The sequence below is a fragment of the Podarcis liolepis genome (genome assembly GCF_965112155.1).
Source record: "Podarcis liolepis genome assembly, chromosome: 3".
Taxonomy (NCBI): domain Eukaryota; kingdom Metazoa; phylum Chordata; class Lepidosauria; order Squamata; family Lacertidae; genus Podarcis; species Podarcis liolepis.
Window position 1 is genome coordinate 83,869,523 of NC_139557.1, and position 23,083 is coordinate 83,892,605.

The 23,083-nt window shown below is 41.6% G+C and overlaps 1 protein-coding gene across 2 annotated transcripts in view; it reads right to left on the minus strand.

Annotated features, from left to right (window-relative positions):
• RMDN2 (regulator of microtubule dynamics 2) overlaps positions 1-10,935 on the minus strand; it is a 32,841-nt gene extending 21,906 nt beyond the window's left edge. Inside the window, exons 1-6 of one of the 2 annotated variants that reach the window (XM_083496938.1) lie at positions 10,653-10,912; positions 9,617-9,765; positions 8,452-8,918; positions 4,472-4,667; positions 3,826-3,928; positions 3,034-3,094 (exon numbers count right to left, since the gene is read on the minus strand). In XM_083496938.1, coding sequence (XP_083353064.1) covers positions 3,034-3,094; positions 3,826-3,928; positions 4,472-4,667; positions 8,452-8,906 — 815 coding nt within the window. In that variant the 5' untranslated portion in view covers positions 8,907-8,918; positions 9,617-9,765; positions 10,653-10,912. Of the gene's footprint in view, positions 1-3,033; positions 3,095-3,825; positions 3,929-4,471; positions 4,668-8,451; positions 8,919-9,616; positions 9,766-10,652 lie in introns of both variants that reach the window. The other variant, XM_083496937.1, reaches the window with a different exon arrangement.
• Between the last annotated feature and the right edge of the window lie 12,148 nt (positions 10,936-23,083).

Below are 23,083 nucleotides of genomic sequence, written 5' to 3' on the forward strand. Positions count from 1 at the left end.
CATCACTGTGAAGGTTGCTAGTGGCTTTTAAAAACCGATCTTAGGTCCATGATACACAGCACGGTTCAGAAATAAAGTTTGAAAAAGCATGCGTAAATAGAGGAAATTAACTGGAGTTTAAAGAAGGCTATCCAATAAAGCTACAAAGGAGGGAGGGTAGAAACTGGTTGAATGTAATAATTCAGAGCAGTTAGAAAAGAAACTGGCTGTAATTCTACACACACACTTGTGGGGAGTAAATCCCACTGACCTCAATAGGACTTACTTCTGAATAGACATGCCTAGAATTACACTGGTGGAGGATAATAATACAAAATAAAAAAATTCCTTCCAGTAGCACCTTAAAGACCAACTAAGTTAGTTCTTGGTGTGAGCTTTCGTGTGCATGCACACTTCTTCAGATACACTGAAACAGAAGTTGCCAGATACTTGTATATAGTGAGAAGGTGGGGAGGGGTATTACTCAGAAGGGTGGTGGGAATGGGAGACTGGCAGATAGCTGAGATGAGCCTGTTGACGACTCTTAACGACTGCAATAGGTCTTACAGGAAAAGGCAAGGGGTGAGAATGGGAGATCTGCAAATCTCCCATTCCCACCACCCTTCTGAGTAATATCCCTCCCCACCTTCTCACTATATAGAAGGATCTGGCAACTTCTGTTTCAGTGTATCTGAAGAAGTGTGCATGCACACGAAAGCTCATACCAAGAACTTAGTTGGTCTTTAAGGTGCTACTGGAAGGAATTTTTTTATTTTGACTATGGCAGACCAACACGGCTACCTATCTGTAACTGATAATAATACAGTTAGGGGAAAGTGAATGGGAAAATGTCAAACATGACAATAATTCTGAAGGAAACGGAGTTGTGCATGTAAGTTGTATGTCTCAAGTATATTCCTAGACTTCTACAAGCATAGGAAGAGACAAAAGATAGCAGCGCCAGACACAAAATTAAAGGGAAGGGTGGAGATGTATGGATGTCATCAAGAGGCATTTGGGCTGCAACCTCATGAACAGGGAGACCTCTTGCCCACTTAAGTCACGTAGCTGTCAGCAGCACGGGCAACCTTGGTGGACTGTGAAATCACAACAACTTGGCTCTGAAACAGGAGGAAGCCAGGAAGAAAGAAGGGCCATGAGCGCCACCTAATGGTCCAGCTAGGGATCTGCGAGTAACTCAAAAGCCACTGCTCAGAGTTCTGTTACTTTGAAACAGGGCTGACTCTAGCAGGAGGCAAAGTGAAGCATTAGACTTGGGGTACCATTGATTTTGGGCTGTGTTTTAACTACAAGATGTCGTTTAGATTTCCCTTCTTGGGTGCCAAAACATTGTGGGCTGACCCTGATCTTACAGAGGTTCGAAACATTGTTTGTCCTTCCTCCTCCTTTTCTCTGCGTTTAGATGAAAACAGAAGGAGTTCACTATACAGGCTGTATAACAGGCAGCATTTCAGTTCCATGTAGGTAAGAACATTCACAACACATGTGGATCCCACGTGTTATAACTGCACATATTTTCCTGTATATATTGGGAAGATGTGAGTGGCTGAGACCTCCTACAACACATGTGTGTGTATACACATTCTCTGCATGTACAAAATGCAGTGAGATGGAATATAGGAAACTGCCTCATAGAGAGTCAGAGCACTGGTCCATCCAGCTTAGCAATGACTGGCAGTGGGCCTCCATCATTTCAGACAGGAATCTTCTCCAGTCTTACCTGGAGAGGCCAGAGATCGAACCTGGGACCTTCTGTTATGTCCCACATGTGTTCTCCATGGGACTAAGGTCCTTCCCCACACTTTCGCTTTAGGATAGAATGAAATTTGTTCCAATCAATATGAATTCAAGTCTCTTGGTCCAAATGTATTGCCAAGCCTTCACACTGGCATGCCTAAATGTGCTTCCCTCAGCAATTTGGGGGGTTGTTGCTGTTTAGTCATTTAGTCGTGTCCGACTCTACGTGACCCCATGGACCAGAGCACGCCAGGCACTCCTGTCTTCCACTGCCTCCCGCAGTTTGGTCAAACTCATGCTAGTAGCTTCGACAACACTGTCCAACCATCTCGTCCTCTGTCGTCCCCTTCTCCTTGTGCCCTCCATCTTTCCCAACATCAGGGTCTTTTCCAGGGAGTCTTCTCTTCTCATGAGGTGGCCAAAGTATTGGAGCCTCAGCTTCAGGACCTGTCCTTCCAGTGAGCACTCAGGGCTGATTTCCTTAAGAATGGATAGGTTTGATCTTCTTGCAGTCCAGGGGACTCTCAAGAGTCTCCACCAGCACCATAATTCAAAAGCATCAATGCTTCGGCAATCAGCCTTCTTTATGGTCCAGCTCTCACTTCCATACATCACTACTGGGAAAACCATGGCTTTAACTATACGGACCTTTGTTGGCAAGGTGATGTCTCTGCTTTTTAGGATGCTGTCTTTGGGGGCAGATATGCTTAAATGGGAAGAGAGTCTGAATGCAAGTGCCCCTATAACTCTGGAAAGATCAAATCCATTGAACCCCTTTTTATTAATTCCCAGAATGATCAGATGCATTTTATGTCCTTTTAACTCCTTTCAGATCAAAATGCATCTAAGAGTGGAACCTCAACTTACACCCGCCTCTTCTCGCAGACGTTCCAAGTTGCAACCACGACAAACCCGGAAGTAAACACTGGGCTTGCCACAATTTGCACATGCGCAGAAGTGGCTTCTGCCATCTGCACGAGCGCAAAAGTGGCTGCCATGATCTACGCATGCGCAGAAACATGCTGCTGCCAAATGCGCACAACGGCGCCTCTACTAGCGTCTGGTTTTGCCCAGAGGACGGGCCTCCGGAATGGATTATGATCATAAGTAGAGGTTCCACTGTATTGCTTTAGTTTATTTTATGTTACTTTTACTGATTTTATTTTACCCTATTATACACATTTGGATAATGTGTTCTACGTGGTTCGTGTTTATTTACTTCTTGTTTTCTTAATACTGGTCATTGGCTGTAACAACAAAGATTTGATTTGATGGATCCAAGTCCTTCAGACTTACCACTGGTGACTCTCAGCACTTGATGGATCCAGGTTTACAGCATTTTCACTCACAAGCTTTCCTGCAAAACATGCATCACAGAACATAAAAGTACTATTCGTGATATAACAATAAACCTGACCATATTAGCTGAAGAACATGCTATGCAATATAAAGATAACAATACAGATGTACCTTCAAAGTCGAACGGAATCCGTTCTGGAAGTCCGTTCGACTTCCAAAACATTTGACTTCCAAGGTGCGGCTTCCGATTGGCTGCAGAATCGGAAGCTGCCGAAGCCGTGCCAGACATTCAGCTTCTGAAAATCATTTGAAAACCAGAACAATCACTTCCGGTTTTCAATCATTCGGGAGCCGAAACGTTCGAGTTTACAGGCGTTTGGCTTCCATGGTTCCACCGTAGTTAGTTATAGTTTGTGAGCCACCCTGTGACCTTTAGATGATGGGTGGTATATAAATTTAATAAAATAATAATTAATGGACAATGTTGAACTTTATAAAGCCAGTTCAAAGGTTAACTGGCTTAAAACGATTATCACTAATCTTAACCATGTTTGCCCCGAAACAAGTCTCAGTTGTTTTAGTGGGACATGGGTAACCATGCCTAGAACTTTGTCTAGTAACTGAAAAACAACCCAGGTATGAAGAGAAAACTCCTATCATGATAGTTTTTTAAAAGGATTGGTGCTCCGCCCTTCTGCTGGCTCCAGTATCCCCCAAGTGAAACACAGGGCTGGAGCAGGGGAACCTAATCCTCTTGGTATTATAAACTCAGTACATAACTCAGCTGACCTTTGGTAGCATAGTCCTTTTTTTCTTCAGCCTCTGTGGTTATTGCAAACATGTCTCCATAAGCTCGGGCAAGCCTCCAAAGAAAGCCAGTATGATTTCTATACTGCAGGTAAACAGAATTTGATACATTAGATTGCCTTCACCACATATTTCTTTTGCCATAATTAAAATGCCTATTATGCTAGTCCTCACTTTTTATTCTGCACATATTAAAGCTTATTGTATTCTAATTCATTCTATTCAGCCACCGATTTCTTTTGTTGGTCTTTCCAGATACTTCTGAGGAACAACAAATAGGGCTTTGAAATAAACAGCCACTGCAAATCAATAATTTATTCCAGTTACCCTCCAACAAAATGGAGAGTTGTTGCTAGTCTGTTGTGCAGAATCCAAGCACCTTCTGCTGAAGTAGAGATTATGTTGCATGAATGTCACATTTGTTCAGTGTTCCAGCCACAACATTTTGTGGCTGAGAAAATCTAATTCTTCTATCAGAGCAAGGACCGAGTTGCAATAATTTCCTCTGGCACCTTCTGCGGTACCTCCTTTAATTTTAACATTACATAAACATTTAAGAGAATGACATATAGCGCACTGAATTATAGCTTTTAGTATGAAATGTTTGCATGGCATGGACCCTTTATACCTTTTCCTCATTTTCAAGAAGCAGTTTGAAGCTCTCCCTTTTCTCATTGTCTGAACCATAATGCAACCTGTCCGCATTCTGTAGAAGATTAAATAATTCTATCTTCTCTTCAGGTGCCAGAGGGGATGTGGAAGAACTGATCCATCCTTTTTCTTCCTCAGACTCTCCGTCAGTGTCAGTATGAGCTGTAATGTAGCTAAAACATAAAGGGTTTTGTGGGTGGGAATAGCTTAACTTCTCCTAAAGGCGACAAAAGCCAGCACTCTTAGCAACTTTAACAATTTTACCAGTTATGCCATCTTAAGAAAGTTGCTCAGTTAATGGAAATTAGAGAAAGAGAGAGAGAGAGAGAAGAAGCCATACTTTGTAATATCAATTGTGCTTTTGCAGAATACAGGCAACTCCCCATTTACACAGGGGTTGGGTTCTGAGGCACTGCATGTTTAAGTGAAATCTGCTAAAATGTATTATTCCAACTGCTAAAGTGTCCGCTTCTACTGTATACCACTATTAAAAACCCATTTTTGATTGTTACCTTCTATGCACCCACTGGGTTTTTAAAGCATTTTCCCGATGCCAAAACAGCATACTACTTCGGACACTGACCAAATTCAGCGAAAATTAAGTCTGAATGCAGTGAAATGTTAACGATAAGCATTTTTCAAAGCATACTACCTACTCCTTTTGTTTCTGGTGCAATGTTTATGCTTTAAATTAGAGAGCAAAAGAGATTTCACTTGTTGAACCGAACCAACTGAAAGTGCTTTAAGACCCTGAGCAATAGTAAAGATAAAAATTTACTATGTGGGATTACAAGTTCCTTCATGATACCATCTACTTTGCTGCTAGCAGCCTTTCGGCACCACATCAAATACCCTTCCAGGGTTATAGGCATAGCGATCAATGTTGCTCACCAAGACCTTGAGATGAGGAAAGTTATCTCTTTCCTGCCAACGAAAACAGTTCCAGGCTTAAAAAACAAAAACACTCTGTCAAGGCCTTGTTCTCACAAGGTTGAAAAGTTTGTAATGGATATTACAAGATTTGCTGTACAAATAAAAATTAACGCATCAAGAAGTTTTCATATGATGCATTGAGTACTTATTCTTGGAGTTCTTATTAGAAGTTTGCAAGAATTTTGAGTGGGGTCCCACCCCACCCCCCTGCATGCCATAAGTACCACTTTTTAGCTTCTGCAAATGCTAGACAAAATCAAGTCAAGACAGGGAGTGGGAAAGTGAGGAGACAGTGTAATTCATAGTTTATCTTCCCAGCTTAGATTACAAACAAAGGGAGGTCATATATGTCAAGAGAACACTTCTGGGCAAACCAAAACCTCTGCACCTTAAATTTGGCCTGGTTTTCATCTATGCAGGTATGGCAGGGTCTCAATGCTCGCCACACTTCTGGGAATCCCAAGAGAGCCACGAGGAAGGGAAAGGGTTTTGGGGGTGGGGGGCGGTAGGGGAATGTAGCCACTGAATGAAGTTAGCTGGGAGTTCTCCATTTCCTTCTCCCTCTGCCTGTGAATTCTAGTCAGTGCTCTGAAGAATTAGGGCATGGAACACCAACAGACTGAACTATATATTTAAAAACTAACCAAGCAACTTGAGCAAGGAAAACATTTTACAATCAGCATTTCAGTTGCCTGCTTTTCTTTTCTGTAATTTATACATAAATCATTAAAGGTTGTCACCTGTATGGATCATCAATATTTGTTTGGTGTAATGCAAGTTAAAAACTGACACCACCAGTCACTCATCCATGTATTGTGTACTGTACAAAAAATGCTCCCACAAAGATAAAAGTAGTGACCTTCATATGATTGCCCTCTAGTGGCCAATTCTCAGACCGGTCCTATTGAAACATGATGCATTGGAGGAGAACGTCAAGACTGCAAGAAGTTTTGTAAGGAGGACTATTAGAAATATTGCAAGAAAGACTACAAGGAGAATTGTTCGTTAATGACAATTAAGAGTAATAGAGAAATTAAGAAATGCAGAATAAGTGATAAAGAATGAAAAATCATCAGAGGTGTTGACGAAAGTCTAGAACATTGCATAAGATAAGAAGCTATGTTATATGATTTTTGGAAATGCTATATTACATTTCCAAATGTGTGTATTATCTGAGGCCCCTCAAAAAAGGTCCAGAGGGCAGCAATACTAGGATGGGCCTTTTCTGCAGTGGCTCCATGTTTCTGGAATGCTCTCCCCAGAGAGGTTCGCCTGCCACCTTCATTACATATCTTTAGGTGCCAAACAAAAACTTTTCTCTATAATCAGGCCTTTCGCTGATTAAATTGTGATTTAATTTAATCTATTTTCTGATTTAATTAAAATTGCCTTTTAAATTGTGTGTGAGGGATATTGTTTGGTTTGTTTTTATGTTATGTATTTTTATACTGAAAACCACCCTGTGACCCTCAGGTGAATGAATGAATGAATGAACAAACAAATGAATAAGCAAGCAAGTGAGCAGGCAAGCAAGCAAGGAAGCAAACAAACAAACAAACAAACAGTAAATTGAATCCACTTACTCTGAAGTAAATCCAGCAAAGAGAGGGCGGAATAAGGAGTCTTTGCAAATGTGTTTCTAGAGCTGTCACAAGCTCAGTGATCCACTCTCGGTACTCAATTAAATATTAGCACTTATTTGATAAATAATTGCACAGAAACATCAATATAATGTATCTACGCAAATACTACATTATTAGCTTGGTTATGATACAATTATAAGCATGCACAGAAACTTTGTTATCTAAGTTGAGGCTGTCTTTTTTGTGTTCCGTTGAAATTAAGAGCTACTTCAGAATCTCTTCTCCCTGAGGTTATTATTAAGTGGGTCTGCTTTGTTATGATTTTTTGGGGTTTGTTTTGCTATGTTTCATTACCTTTTCCCTTCTTACTAAAGTTGTACTGATCAATGGAAACTGCCTTGGTTTTACAAGGTGGGAAGGCACAGCTTATGCCTTCTATTAAATAATACATTGTACATCAACATGCACCTACAAGACCAGATATGACAGTCTGGTGGATATTTTTCTGAGTGGAATTTCTAGCACAAGCACACTGTTGTAGATTTAAATTTTATAGTGAATTGGAATTAACTAAACCATTTCCAGGCAACGTCAGCACTGGAAAGTGATACAGGAGCGATCCAGTATTAGATATTATCGGCAGCAAGTGCCGACACAAAAGCAGAAGGGATAATGTTTCACCAAAGGAATTGTATTTTCCATTGTTAACAGCTCTTAAGATGGGAGGAGACCAAGAAGTGCAAGTTCTACTCAGCTGCAATGCTAAAGGTTTCTGGAGTTGAAGGAAACCAAGGAGCACAACTAGTGCGTAATATTTGAAAACAACCACATAAAAGCCAAACTGAGGGTGAGTTTGCAAGAGCGAAGGCAATACATCCCTTTGCCATAGGCTTTCCTAAAATATACTGATATTTGAAAGATTTTGGGCTACTACATGCAATGCAAACTGGCTGGATTTTTGGGTTGCTCTAAGTTGCCTTGGGCAAGATAAAGCAACTAACAAATGTAATAAATAATAATAGTGCTAATAAAATTTTGAGAATGCAGGTTACCTGCTACTGATTTCCAATATTGCTCCCCCCCCCCGCCCGCTGCCCTGGGGTGGGCAGCTAGCTCTGGTTTAAAACTAAACACTTCCCACCACAGCTTCACCTGAAGCGACTGAGCCTCAGACTTGTACCCCACTCCTATTTTCCTTCAGCAATGCCACAGAGATCAGAAACATTTGCTTCTGTTTCCAATGGCAAATTGCCATTATAACCAAACCAGGAACTGCTGTTTGGGTAACTACAGGTAAAGCTAACAAGCCATGATCTAGAGAGTGGATTTGCAAATTACTTACACTCAAAATAGTGATATATATATATATATATATATATATATATATATATATATATAATTAGAGGTTGGGATAGACTTGAAATAATTTGTAAATACTTACCCGCCTTCACTTTCTGCTTCTTCAGAACTGTTGGTATCTGACACACCTTTGCCAATCTCAGTCTTCCTCTTCTTTGTTCCTCTGTGCAAAGGGCTGCTCCTGCGAGAATCTGTTCTCCCCTTGAGTTCATCCCGGACAAGTTCTTCCAACTTTGGAATTGCTTCTTTCAGAAATGCTACTTCTCTCTTAAGTTCTTCCACAGTTGCTATTAAACCATTCATTTTTTCCAGTACCTGAAGCTGCCTTCCTTGCAATAGCATCACAGTTCCTTGTTCATTATGAGTTTCATGTGGAAAATTTACCAAGTCAAAACTGCCCTCCGAATTCAAAAAGGTAGGCAAGTACATGGCTTTACTGCATTTCTGTGTCTTTCGATACCAAATGAGGCCCAAGGTTATTCCAGCAGCCCCGGCCATTAGGCCAAATAATATTTTTTTGCTTTCGGGATAAGGCATGACTTTTCTCTTCTGAAATGATATAAAAGCCATAAGAAAACTGGGTTTACAACGTTGCATGCGAAACTCCTGGCTACTGCAGTGTAGGCTATAGAGATATGACAGCTTCATTTACAAACCAGTTATACAGGGATTCTTGGTTAAGAGGCATTTAGGTCACAACCCCGAACATGCTTGCATAGAAATAAATGTGGGACAGCTTCCTATGACAATTGCATAATGGGGCTGTTTTGCATTCTAAGCAATGTTTGTATTGTTCGAAACCAATCCGGGTTTTGAAGAACAATCCATTTGAACTTTGCCCTTATTGTTGCATGGTACTACCAAGCAAAAACTCAGCATATCTTTAGTATTTGTTTTGCATTATCCTCATCAGTTTCATCATCACTCCTGATCCACTCCCAAGCTAGCAATTATTTTAGTTTCATATTAAAGACATGTGCCATTCCGGTTGGCTTTCAGAGTTCAGCTAGCAAATAGACAAGAAAATCAATAGTATAATTGGTGAGCACCAGGCAACATGATTAAGTGCACTTAATTTTGCTCAGAAGTGTGGCTCGCATTTCTATTGTCTTTTAATACCTGCATTCTCTGCCCTGAGCCTTTGGGATGCAGTCTGCTACAAAACTAATATATAACTGAAAAGTCAGAGGGAACCCAAGGCTCAGCACGACTGAGAAAAACACGACAACTGAACGTCTTCTACGTACCAATTTTGTTGGAAACCGATGAGATCTACTTCCAATAAACTCTGGTTTTTATTTGGGAGAGTCACAGAGGCAGCTGGCATTGGAGAAACTGGGCAACTGTGAAGGCTGACCTCTGTAACTAGATAGCAGTTGCGCAGTTTCAGCAAACTCTGGAAGTAAATGATTGTCGATGAGGAGTGAAATGATAACAGCTAATGGGGATACTTGCACGCACAGCACCCATTTAAACCACACACAAATCCTGAGAACTGTAGTTTCTAAAGGGTGCTGGGGACTGTAGCTCTGGGCTAGGAAAACTAAAGTTCCCCCAAAACATTTTTGGGGTGGGGAGGGTGCGGTGTCAGGGCTGGATTTAGGTTTGATGAGACCCTAAGCTACTTAAGGTAATGGGGCCCTTTATATGTCCCGCTGTCCTTTGTCAACAACAAATTGTCCCTGTTTTTTGTGTTGAATATATGCTATATGCAGTTACAGGTAGGTAGCCGTGTTGGTCTGTCATAGTCAAAATAAAAAAATTCCTTCCAGTAGCACCTTAAAGACCAACTAAGTTAGTTCTTGGTATGAGCTTTCGTGTGCATGCACGAAAGGGTATCTGAAGAAGTGTGCATGCACACGAAAGCTCATACCAAGAACTAACTTAGTTGGTCTTTAAGGTGCTACTGGAAGGAATTTTTTTATATATGCTATATGGCAATTTATGGACCTAATAGGTATCTAAAGCCATTTGCACATAACAAAATATGCATTTTATCAAAGTAATTGTTGAACTGAAATACAATTAAGAAGAAGTATATTAATAGTAGGAAAATAATAGGAATATTTTAGGAAAATTTAGGAAAATAATAGGAAAATAAATAGGAATAATAGGAAAATTTTTAGTGGGGCCCCAAGAGAGTGAGGCCCTGAGCTATAGCTTGTTTAGCTTATATCTGGCACTGGGGGGGGGGCGTGCGGGAGGGAGATGTGCTTCAAACCCGGGGGGTGCATGCAGCCTTCTTGCAATACAAACAGCCCTCGCTAGGAAGTAGGAACTGACCTGGGCAGTCGCTTCGCCTCCCTTGAGCAAGCAGCCGGCAAACAGGCAGGACCTGAACCGAGCCCCAGAGGAAGCTGGGGGGAATGACCCTCAGGTGCCCCACACACCCAGTTCCTCCTTGGAGCGCCGCGGGCACCTGCGGAGGGTTTGCAGCGTCGGCTCTTCTTCCGCGCCAAGGCAGCCCCCCTGCGAGTCTGCTTCAGCTGATTCCAAGTTGCTGCCTCAACCTCCTTCGCTCCGCCGGCTGCCCGAGCCGTCACAGAAAAGAGGCGGCGTCCGCAGCTCAATGGGCGGCCCCAGATGCCGAGACCCGGATATTGGTGGGCGGGCGCCCTACCTGCTTGCCTGCTTCCCCGCGTCGGGGGCGGCGCGCTGTGCGCAAGCTTTTCCCTGCCGCCCAGCTGGAGGGCGGCAGAAACGGCGGGCATGGTGGTCACAAGCAGCCTATCCTTCCGGTTCTTGAAGGTTTCCCCTCAGGGTTAGTCCCAGGAAAGCAGCGGCCCGCCAGATGTTCGCTAGACTACAACTCCCATCATCCATGACCATTGGCCGTGCTGGCTGCGGCTGATGGGAGTTGGAGTCCAAATATTGGAGAAACTTGTCCGCACCAGACAATGTATTGGATCCAGTCCACTCAGATGCAGCCGATGTCTTGTGTTGTTTTTGTCAGTGTCCTGGGTTAAGCATTTCCCCTATTTTTGCTGCCGGGAGTTGCCTTGAGAAAACTGTGTTCAGGGTGAGTTGCTAGCGAGATCATTATTTTGCGCTCTTCTGCGTCTTGTTCAGGAGGTCTGATCCTGTGCAGGTCTATTCCGAGCAATTTCCCCCATGTTCAGTGAGGCGAACTCCCAGGTAACCTGTGCCCACTTACCTGAGAGTAAGCCCCGTTGAACTTCGAGGGACTTCCTTCCGAGTAGACCTACACGGGATCGTGTGGTTTAACTTGTTAATTGTTATTTCGACCACCTTGGTCATATCAACCAAAGAAAAGGAAAATAATATAAACTGATAAAATCTTGAACAGTGTGCACCAAAGTATGCCTTTATATTAAATTATGTCAAAATACCAATAATAACATAATATGTATGCAAAGGTTTAAAAAGAAAAAAAGAAAATCTATATCAAAATACAAGTGGTCAAAGCAAACTTTACATTTTAAAGCATCCAGGTAACTTTCTAAATTAAATCATCCAATTAAATAATTGCATTTACCGTATTAGCCTTGATAAAAATTCTCCTCAGCTTTTGAGCTGCCACTGCAAATCTTGTAGCTCTGTCACAAATTTGTCACACTTGGACAACAAATATGTAATTTTTGCTGCATCAGCAGGTATCTTACTTAACAATTTCACGATAAACTTTGCCCTTCGTTCAGAATACAATGAGCAGTCTAGTAAATAATGATAAAGATCTACTTTATGTACTTGGGCACCACATTCTGAAATCTATGTGATAAGTTAAGAAAATGCAACTGAGGAGGATTGTGCAGTATGTCTCTGAGGCACTGACTGCATTTTATTTCTAATCATTTCTGAAGCAACTCGGTTTATAGTTATCATGCACTCGCTCCTTGGAAAATGACCTTTTGTCTCATCCTTGAAGATATCCCAAAGTTATTCTCAAGAGAACTAGAACATTTCTTACAGTGCCCTACCATCCTTCAGCCAGGCAAGAAAGAGGCATTATTACTGTTGAAGGACACATTCCAGCCAGGCAAAAGCCCTAAAAGAGAGTGGAGAGCAGGACTGGTGGGGGAGTTTAGCCTTGGAGAGACCTAGGAGATCAGGGTTCAAGTTCAGGCATAGGCAAACTCCGGCCCTCCAGATGTTCGGGACTACAATTCCCATCATCCCTGACCACTGGTCCTGTTTGCTAGGGTATAATGGGAATTGTAGTCCCAAACATCTGAAGGGCCGGAGTTTGCCTATGCCTGGTTCAAACCTTTACTCAGCCATGAAGCTCACTGGGTGGACTTAGGCCCATCAAGCTCATTCAGTCTAACACACCTCGCAGGGTTGTTGCGATGATGAAATGGGGACAGGGAGAAGCATGTAGTCCACATTCAGTGACCTCATTCCAAAGGAGACTGAACTCAGGTAAACACTGCAATGCATTGTTGAAACATCTCACCAGTGGCTATCTTCTGCAGCCTACTGTTCCTCTCTTGTATTGCAAAGAGAGCTACTTCTGGCACTGGATTTAAGAAAGCACAATGAGAATACCAGCGCCAGTCCTGAAGGTTCATTGGATATGTAATTTCAGCATGTGGAAAAGTCCCCAAAATGTGGTGACTTTTTTTCTGCAAAAAATGGACGGAACTTGGAGCACACTTGCCTTTTTCACTCCCACTCTTATAGGGCATTTGATTTTCCTGCTATTCCTCAACAAAGTTTTTAATTTATCAGTCCCAGAATGCTATCTCCTGAATGGCTGCTTCACTCCCATGCCAAATAGAAGCTATGGGTGTGTGGTTTCATCAGGACTATGGGATGGGAAGAAGAGTTAGCCCCCACTTTGTGCGATGGAGTCTGACTCCTGAGGCCCCTTATAGCTGCTCTGAATTTTTTTAGAAAGAATTCTACAATAGAATTGTAACTATGTCTAATGTAAGGTGTAGTTTGGTCAAAGGTAAAACTAGGAGCTGCTAGTAATTTGCAGTTTGGAATTGTTATGCTTTTGTTACATCCTAAATAGCAATAGATGCTCTAAGGCTATTAGGATATTTTTGATGCAAATATAGTGGGGGTTGTTGTTGTCACAATAATAGTAGTATTCTCTCTGATATCTGTCTATCTGTCTGTCTGTCTGTCTGTCTGTCTGTCTGTCTATACACACACATTCAGATCTTGCTGAATTAATTATGCTATTCACAATATACACACTTAGAAAAACTTGTAGGATGTGTTAGTGTGATTTATTACCAGACAGGTATCAGTTACAAAATGTTTTGGGAAGAAGTGTAATAAACCATGAAGTGGGTTTCTTTCTTGAAATATATCATGGTTGCTTTTACTTATTTGTAGTCTGTTAACTAGGGCAGAAAGTTTTCTTTAAAGACGTTTTGAGTAGACCTTCACTAAAGATCCCATTTGTACAGCTCAGAGTATTTTGTTATGTCCACACAGGGGCACCCTTGCTGCAGCTTTTAATAGTGTTATGTTTTCATTCCGAATATAGTGTGTTTCATGGTGTCCTCTTTTACTCCGCTCTTCATTTAGATATTCCTAATGGATAGTACTGAGAACACTCTTTTCAAATATGCCCATTACTCTCAGATAGGACTTGTGCCTTTGCACAAATCACTGTTGGCAATATACACATTTAAATTGCTTTATGTGGCTAATGTTTAGATTCCAGACCAGCCAATGGCACTTAGAGGGGTTTCAAATTGACACTTGCTTTACCAGGGTTTTAATTGTTCTGCTATAGTTTAACGTTCATTTCTTATTTCTTGTGTACTTAAGTGGAATTGGAGAGAACTTTGGGGGAGGAGATGGGGAGTCATAAAAAGATTTGGAGTAGTTGTCGTATGGAATTTCAAAACCATGTGAGGCTAGATCTTTTGCTGTTTGCATACCATGTTCCTATATTGTTTTTTGTTTTGTTCTATGATTTGGGTTTTAAAAAAATCTGCCCACACATGACAGCATTAGGAGTAAAAGTTACAGTAGTGCCAATTTCTAATGACTTCCCGAAGGAATCCTGGGAACTCACAGAACTATAATCCCCAGTACCCTTAACAAACTACAGTTCCCAGGATTCTCTGGGGGAAGCCATGTGCTTGAAATGCGCAGTGTGTCTTTTACCTCTGTGTGAGCATCAGGAGATGGCCTGATTTCCCTGCCTTTTGTTTCCTGCTCAAATACTTTTAGCTTTCCGTTCAGAAGAGCTGCACCCCTTTCCAACAAAAACCATCATGGTGGCACCCTTTGTGTGTACCTTATGGTAGAGGACCATTGCCAAGGAAATGTCACCACTTGGCTTTAGAATAATTAAGTCACACTATATCCTATTGGCAATAGTTTGCTAATGCCAATATTCAGAGCTGTCTAATTAAGGAAAGTTGCTGTCTAATTAAGGAAAGAAGAGGAAAGGGCAGGAATGAGCAATAAACTAAAATTACAAAGCACAGGCATCCTGTGGCATTTGGCTAGGGAGAATGAAATAAAACTTTGCCTTTGTCCTATTGGCTGTCAGGAGGAGAACTTTTATGCTTATTTACGTAATATGAAACATAATTTGTAGTTACCATATATGTGGTGGTTTGGTTCAGATTGTAGCATCTTGCGGTATGACTGTGTCCCACTTGCCTCTTTTAAAAAACAACATTCAACCCGCCAGACTACTGTAACTTTTTGACACATCAGTAGAGACAGAGAAGCACTAACAACATATTTACACCGCTTGCTTCAATGGCTTTTAGAGTAATTTGTGAAACATAAGAAGTTGCCTTATAATGATGGCTATTGGTCCATCAGGCTCAGTACTGTCTAAACTGACTGGCAGTGTTTATTACAGGTATTTCTACCCCAGGCTTAAAATATTTCAGGGTGCCTTAAGGCACAAATATTTTTTGTAAAGCAACAAAATTCTTAAGAGAGCAAGGTAAGGCTCATCAGCAAGAATGAATAGTAAATTTCCGGGAGAGACCTGAGATTTTTTGGTTTTGTTTTAGCATTCTTTGCCCATTCCTGACATGACAAAGTAGGCACTAGGCAGGCCTCTCTGGCAAGAGGGTTCCACAGTCAGGGTGCCGCCATCCCAAAAGCAGTTTGTTTGCTAGCCACCCATTACACCTCAGGCAGTGGGGATAAGCATCTGGTTTTGATTCCATGTAATGCTGGTGGTAGCCATCTAGAGACCTTAAGAAGCACTTTCCTATTGAGTTCTTGGTGCCATTTGGAAGTGGAACCCAAGATTCACTGAAATGGCTGCACAGTCTAATGTGACTTGCCATCCTCTGGCTGAGGAAGTCCTCATAAGTAAGTTACCGGGGAATGAGGGGTTCAAACACACCATCTGTCGTGGAGCACATCTCATGTGTATCAACCTCTGAGAAAGAGATACTGGGTTGTAGCCAACTCTGATTTTCCATTTGAGCGTGTGCAACTGAGCTTTCCTTTCCTCTCATCTACTCTGCAGTAGCACCCCCTCACACACAATTTTCATCTTGAGGAAGCCAAGATTTTGTACCGCCAAATAGAACAAGTTAAAAAGTTAGACTCTAACTACCACTTTTATCAGCCGAAGAGACTGGCACCTCTAGAGAGCATTACTGGCACAGGTAGAACGAGAAAACAGACTTATAAATGATGATTTTAAGCTGGTTTCACAGCCATCTTTGGCATGAGTGTCAAATCCATCTCTGCAGTTTCACTGGGTGGAGCTGGTTTCTTGACCAGCAACTTCATATCCCATGAAAACATGGTGTGTAGGCAGTCAGAAGGCGACTCCTTGCCTTCCTAACCATAAAGACTTATACACCCAGAAAATGCCACTTTACGTCTCCTAGAATCATCTATGTGGGATAATTAGTACTATATGAGAATGGCACTTATATTAGAGTGGCATTTATATTGACCGGAATGTAAACCAGCCAGAACTTAAACTAAACTTACTGTTGTAGATTAATTGAGTTTAAAATGTTAAATACATTCTTACATGAACCTTGATAATTCAAACCCTTGATTATCATAGGGTGCTTCCAGATTTATTTATTTATTTTAAAAAAACTTCGCAGATCTTTGCTGGAAAGGTTAAATCTGGATTAAATGGAGGCAAAAATATGGGCTTGCATCATTTGGACACTGCAAAAATTGTGCTCCAGTGGCTCAATAAATAGCTGCCTGGAATCCCCCTGAATTCAATGCATTTTTAGGCAAAAGTTGGATATCTGACAGATCATTCATACCCATTTAAACATTTATTTATGTATGTGGATTTCTCTTTTGCCTGCAACATTCTTAAAGGTCTCAGGTTTGATAACAAATCATCTCTAAAAATATAGCATGCATCAAGAGATAATAAATCCACAAAAATGCCAATACAGTTATAAATCAATAGCCCAAACTGGTATATGTACCTTTTGCCTGCTCTAGTAGTCAACTCTCTAACCTGAAAAGTGTTTGTTTTTGTAATTTACAGATGCTACTGAAGGCTATACAATCTGCCCTTGTTTCACATGCCTTGCAACATGTTTCTTTCAAGTAAGTACTTGCTTTCCTTACTCTCTCACTTGTTTTTGCAGTCTGCAGCCAGCATGTTATTCCTTCCCTGCCAAATATGGACTCAAATCTGGAACTCTTGATACAAATCTTGGTTTTCTTAGAGCCCTGCAGGAAGCTTGGATTCTGGGCTCTGAGACGGTTGCAGATGAGTCTTCTGGGAATCCCTCAACTCCTGCTTTTATTTTGTTTAAAAATCAGTGAAAAGGAAATGTGTGTTGGACTCACTGCTTTCCGTATGAAATGTTTTGTGCACATCTTTAAGCTTTCTTGCTTTCTTTCTTTTTTAAAATGGAGACCAGGATATACTTGATCTGACAGTGTCCCCTCAAGAAGCTTTCCTTTCACTGACATTTGACCAAGTCCTTCCTGCTTTCCAGATGCTGAGAGATAAAGAAGACTAGAAGGTAGGCCTGCTGTAGTATTCCCCCCCCCCCCGCCTTGCCCACATATAAACATGGAAAGCAGAAAATCTGGTCCACAGATTTTCAGGCTGAATAAAAGGGAAAATCCAAAATATACACATCGGACAATAACAAAATAAGCAGGAACCAAATGGAATTTTGCAAAGACCAAGGTGTTGAAGTATATGCAAGGCTACTTTTCTTAAACCTTTCGGATTCTGACTCCCGTCTAAATTTTCTCTACATTCTGAGAGTCCCAACTCTTTGCCAAGCTTCTCTTTTGCAAATAACCCTGTCATTCTTTAACTAAAGGAGGGAACGCTGTTGGGGAGAGGGGTAATTTAAATCAAGGAAATGGTATGGCGGGAAGGATTCCATTCCTCTTCCCCCAGAACTCCTGTTCTACCCATTATCTGCTTATTTGTTTGCCACTCTTCTACAAAATTGGGCCCAAAGTGCCTGACAACTTATGACATGAGCTGTTAGAAACAACTTAGAAAAAACCCACAATATTGTTAATCCCTACCCCAGTCTCTGAGCAGTGAGAGACTCCAGGATTTCCAAATGTTTATCCAAGATTCAGTTCCTGGGAATGAAGTTCAGCAGAGGCTGTGGTGCCTTTAGGATATATGGGTTTGTTTAAACATATATGCAACCTGAGCATAAGATGGAGGTGCTCACAGCATTTACACCCCAACAGATCTCGCTTCTCCATTAGTCACAGCTTTAGATCCAGTGCAGAGCAAGACATGTCTCTCTGTCTTCAACTTCTAGCTTGCTTCCAGCTCACACATAGGCAAGTCCAGCTATTGCTCTCCTACATTGCAGCTAGGGGAGGGGAGGGGAAGCATGGGGTAATTTTGTGGGGTATGCTTAACTAGCCAATGTCAGTACCTTAATAAAAGCACTGGGTTAGCAAGCTTGCTCTTATAGAGAGTTTGGATTTGATATCCCGCTTTATCGCTGCCCTAGGGAGTCTCAAAGCGGCTAACAATCTCCTTTCCCTTCCTCCCCCATAACAAACACTCTGTGAAGAGAGTGAGGCTGAGAGACTTCAGAGAAGTGTGACTAGCCCAAGGTCACCCAGCAGCTGCATGTGGAGGAGCGGGGACGCGAAGCCGGTTCACCAGATTACGAGACTACCGCTCTTAACCACTGCACCACACTGGCTCTTCTACCTCCATTCTACCTCCACAGTTACAGGATCCCAAGAATCGGAAAGGACTCAGAGCATCATTCAGACTGACTCCCCCTCAAACTCAACAATATAAGTAAGTACCCCACAAAAATCAGTTCATGTAACCTGCAATTCATATAACATGTAGAACAATGAAAATGAGAGCTTCCTCTCACACATGGATACTTTACTGTGTGCCACATATGTTGGTATTCTAGGCGGAGGGGGGGGGATCAGGTGATCCAATTATCTTCCAAATTAAATCTGGTCTCCCTGCAAAAAGCAGAAATGAAGGAAGTGTTAATTATTTAATTGACACCAAAATGGAAAATGGCTATGTGTATTGCTGAAAGGGTTTAACATCGGAAGATTCCATTCTTCAAGCTAAAGAACAGCACGTAGTGGTCTCTGAGCTCCTTAATGGGTTGATAATAAACTATTGTTGTTCTGTAGTAGCTAACATGTGAATGATTAACCTTAGATCACAAGGGAGGCTATTTGGTTGCAAATCTCCATTTTGAAAGGTAATTGCCTTAGGTTCCCAGGTTCTGTGAGAGTAAGGATGTGAATGAAGCTCTCCAGGAAAACAGCTCCAGGAGGATGTAAGGAGAGAGCTTCGCTTTTATGTCTGTTTGGAATTATATTTTATTTATAAGATGCTGATCCTGTGCTGGACAACACAAGATATTGTATGGAATTATTTGGGTGTATCTTTGAAGTTTTTTGTTTGGTTTTGAAGAAAATTCTGCAAGTAAAGCTTTAATTAAACTTATAGGCCTTGTCAATGCTTTATTTCCAAAAGGAGTCAGTTTGTATGCATCTAGTCACTTTATGCTGTGCAATATTCATATTTGCAATAGGAAGATGTTCGCCTCACAGCTGTGTAGCAACCTGACACATCTGCAGGATTTTGAAAAGTATATGGGAAGTCTCCCTGCTACTCTGCTGTTTCCTCCCAGGCTTTTTCTAATTTGCACCTTCTTACTTTAATACCCCTCCCCTGCACTTAGTTTCCTGAGTCTCTCTCCCTCTCTCCTATGTCGTCTCTGAAACCAGCTTCCATCCTGTTGGAAAACAGAAGCCATGGTTAAGCTGAGGTATACACATTAAAGACAGCCATTGAGCATGTGCAGATGACAGCCTCAGTGAATTGTTGTTTGAGGAGCAAATCAGGTGAAGACATACCCATCCTCCTTCTGGTGTGTATAGGGATGTCAGAAAAAGACTTGAAGCAGCGGGAAACAACCTCTTTGCATTCAAACCACTAAAATGGTATTGTGACAGCATCTCTGGTTCTGCATGTTAGCAGGAATTTCTCACTTCCTGCAATTCCGTAGCCTCCTCCAGGTGTAAGGAGAAACCCTTGTTTGTGCTCTCAGTTCCTTCCTTTGAAGTTGAATCATCTGAGGTCATACAACTCAGGTGATCAACAGGTGGGCAACCCTGTCCACCTGTCAGAAGTGTTCCACAAAGGTGGAGAAGTTCTGGATCCAACCCACCATCCAAATCCAGTTCTCCACCCTAGCCCTAAAGGAGCAAGAATGCAGCTGGGGAGAATTCCTGGACTCTGTGCTCCCTGTGGAGTCATAGGTGTTCAGTGGCCAGGAGTGCAGTTTACCAACTATGGCAGCTTCACAACTGCAGCCTTGATTAGATAAGTCAGATCTTAGCTGCCCAACGTCTGCTAAATACTCTTCCCAAGGCTCCCTCTTTTTTGGCCTTCAGGAGGTTCTAGAGACCTTTTTATTGCCGCTGACATGTGGATGATTTAGGGTGCTGTGTTTTCATTTCCCTCCCTCTGCTGCTGCTATTTTAATCTAGCTATTTTACCTGTTGCTGATAGTTTTATTTGCTGCTATTATCTTAATATTTTAATATTTTGTTTTTATTTTACTATGTTAAAAATCTTACTACTTTATTGCGATTTTTTGCCTACTTTATTTATTTTCGTAAACCACCTTGGAAGGTTAATTTTTCTGAAAGGTGTTTTGAAAATCTGTTAAATAAGAAAATTCATAAAATTTAAATCCTATAAATGTCTGCTCAGAATCTCAATGGGACTTGCTCCAAGATACAGGATTGCAGTGTTCTTCATCACATTTCCATACTGTGCTTAAGGCAACACACAACAGTATGGGGAGAAAAATAAATAAAACTACATTCTTCTACCCACACACATTAAACAAGTCCCTGACCTTGTTTACATACGAGGTGTGATTTGTATCTGTAGTGCATTATGCCAACCACATTTTAATTTTGCTATAATGCTTCAGATAATAGTTCTGTGTACATGTTTGCAATCTGATCCTAGAGTTTTTGAAATGTTCATACCAATTTGCTAACAAGTATTACATTCAATATGTGTGGCTGCGTTGAGATCACAACTATTTTCATTATATGCTACATCTAGATTTACATCACAGCTATGCATTAAATACAGAATTCCTGGTCATTGAGTTTTGATGAAGTGTTCATGCCACAGTGCAGTGGGTCACCCCCACATCATATTAGAAGTAGGGGGGGGAAACCTCCTGCAATTTCTTTTATATTGACAGATGAACCCATCTGCATTTTGTTAACATTTTGTTTTCATTTCTAATTTTGCCAAAACTAACTTTTCTGCAGACTTTGACTCCCTTTACTTCTGTCTAGAACTTCAGTGCATGAGTTTTAAGATGAATGTCTCAAATGTTCAAAACATTGGATATGTGCCTGAAATGACACCTGTGTTGTGGATTTCTTTCTTTTCTTAATGTCTCTTCAATGCAGAATGAGTGGTGTGTAGATCCCTTACCTCTGGGTAAGTGGGGGAAAGCAGAGAATAACTTACCGGAAACAATAAGATTTTCTGCAGGGAAAGACATGGGTATTGCTCCAGTATGCTATGTAGAATAGTTGTTTATGAATGGCAGGGGGAATAGATGTAATCTGAATTTTATGAGTTGAAGGATGGGGGCTTCCCTCCACTTTTGGCAATGTTGGGCTTGCATTAATGTTTCACTGGCAAGCAAAACATTATCTAAAATTCAGTAATCACAGCCTTACCTAACCGAATACCCTCCATATGTTGTAGGACTACAACCTCCATCATCCCTGCCCATTGGCTGGGAGGAAACTGGATTGAAGGAGTTTGAGTAATCATTTGTTAACCATATCTACAAAGAACCGAGCAGAAAGTCAATGTGTTGCCCTCCAGGTGTGGCTAGACTGTATGGGGTGTTAGGAGTGGGGGACATGTCATGCTCCTTCTGGGGTAGTATGTCCACCTTTGGTCCACACTCAGCTCTCATCTGTGGCTCCTAGAAGCTGTCAACATGAGACAGTGGCCACACCCCAGGAATGGCTTTGACTGGCCAGCTAAACCAGGTGAGGCTAGCCAATGGTAGTTCAATCAGCAGTCAGATTTTCCATGAATTGCCGTTTGCTCCTATTCAAAGGTAAAACATGTGTGTTCCCTGGGGAAAGTGTTGCGGGGGGACCATGGCTCTGTCACGTGCCTGGAAAGCTTGGACCTGTACCTAGAAAGCACAGAGCAAAGGTTAGTGTGGTGGACCCTCGGTGAATGCTGGCACCCAAGCCCAAATGAGGAGCTACTGTCCCTCCTTCAACTCCTCACTCACCATCACATGATTCATTCTCTGTTTCTTCCCATTGGGATGCACTGCTTCTTTGTTTCTTCTAACGTCAGGCCTCGGGGCAGCTCCTACTATTAAGCAGACTGAGGTTCCCACCTTAGGTGGCAGATCTCAGGCTACCATCAAAGGCCAGCAAATTATCAATGATTGAGTTTATTATATGTTTTACCACCACTGAGAAAGCTCCCTTGAACCTTCTGCCTGAGGCACTAAAATGTGTAGGGTCATCTCTGTCCAGCCCTCCATTTTTTTTACCTCTGCCATTCCTGAGTAGTAGAAAAAAATGTGCACAAAGGATAATTTTTGGAGGAGATACAATTAAATAAATCTGTAATGTTGTGTTGAAAGCTGTAAATCAGCCAAAGCACGAGGTTTAAAAGTACAGCTTTATAGGCAACCACAGTCCAGTCAGCCTAAACTTGTTTGGGCAATTTAATTACAAGCGAGGTATTTTTAAGAGAGTAGGTAATTTTAAAGTCAGTTTAGATAATTCTTCATTACGAGCCACTTGCCTCATAAATGAAATCTATGTAAACTAAATTGTTAAAAGGGTCTTCAACTTCATAAACTTTACGACTAAGATTTTCCAGGAAAATAGATCTTGTGTCTATAATAGACCTTATGGAGACAATCTTCCAGGACGATTCCAAGGATTTAAAAGCAACAGCTTTTTAGTTTGGAATAAATTCTGTCCCCCTCAAGAGAGGCTTGTGGCTGAAATGTGCAGTGTGTTTCCCATCAGTGGAGCAAACAAGATGAGAAACGATCTTCCTTTGCTCATGTAGAAATATTGAGAATAGATGCTCCTGTGTAAAGATATTATATGTGATATTTCGTTTGGGTCCTCCGTGCCCCCCAAATGTTATTTATTCATTCTGTAATGGAATGGGCCTTCCTCTGGATTGTCACAAGCCAGATTGAAGCAGGCTGTGGCACAAGCAGGAGGGTCGCATCAAAGGATCTTTGCATACAGACTGGCTTATATGTAAG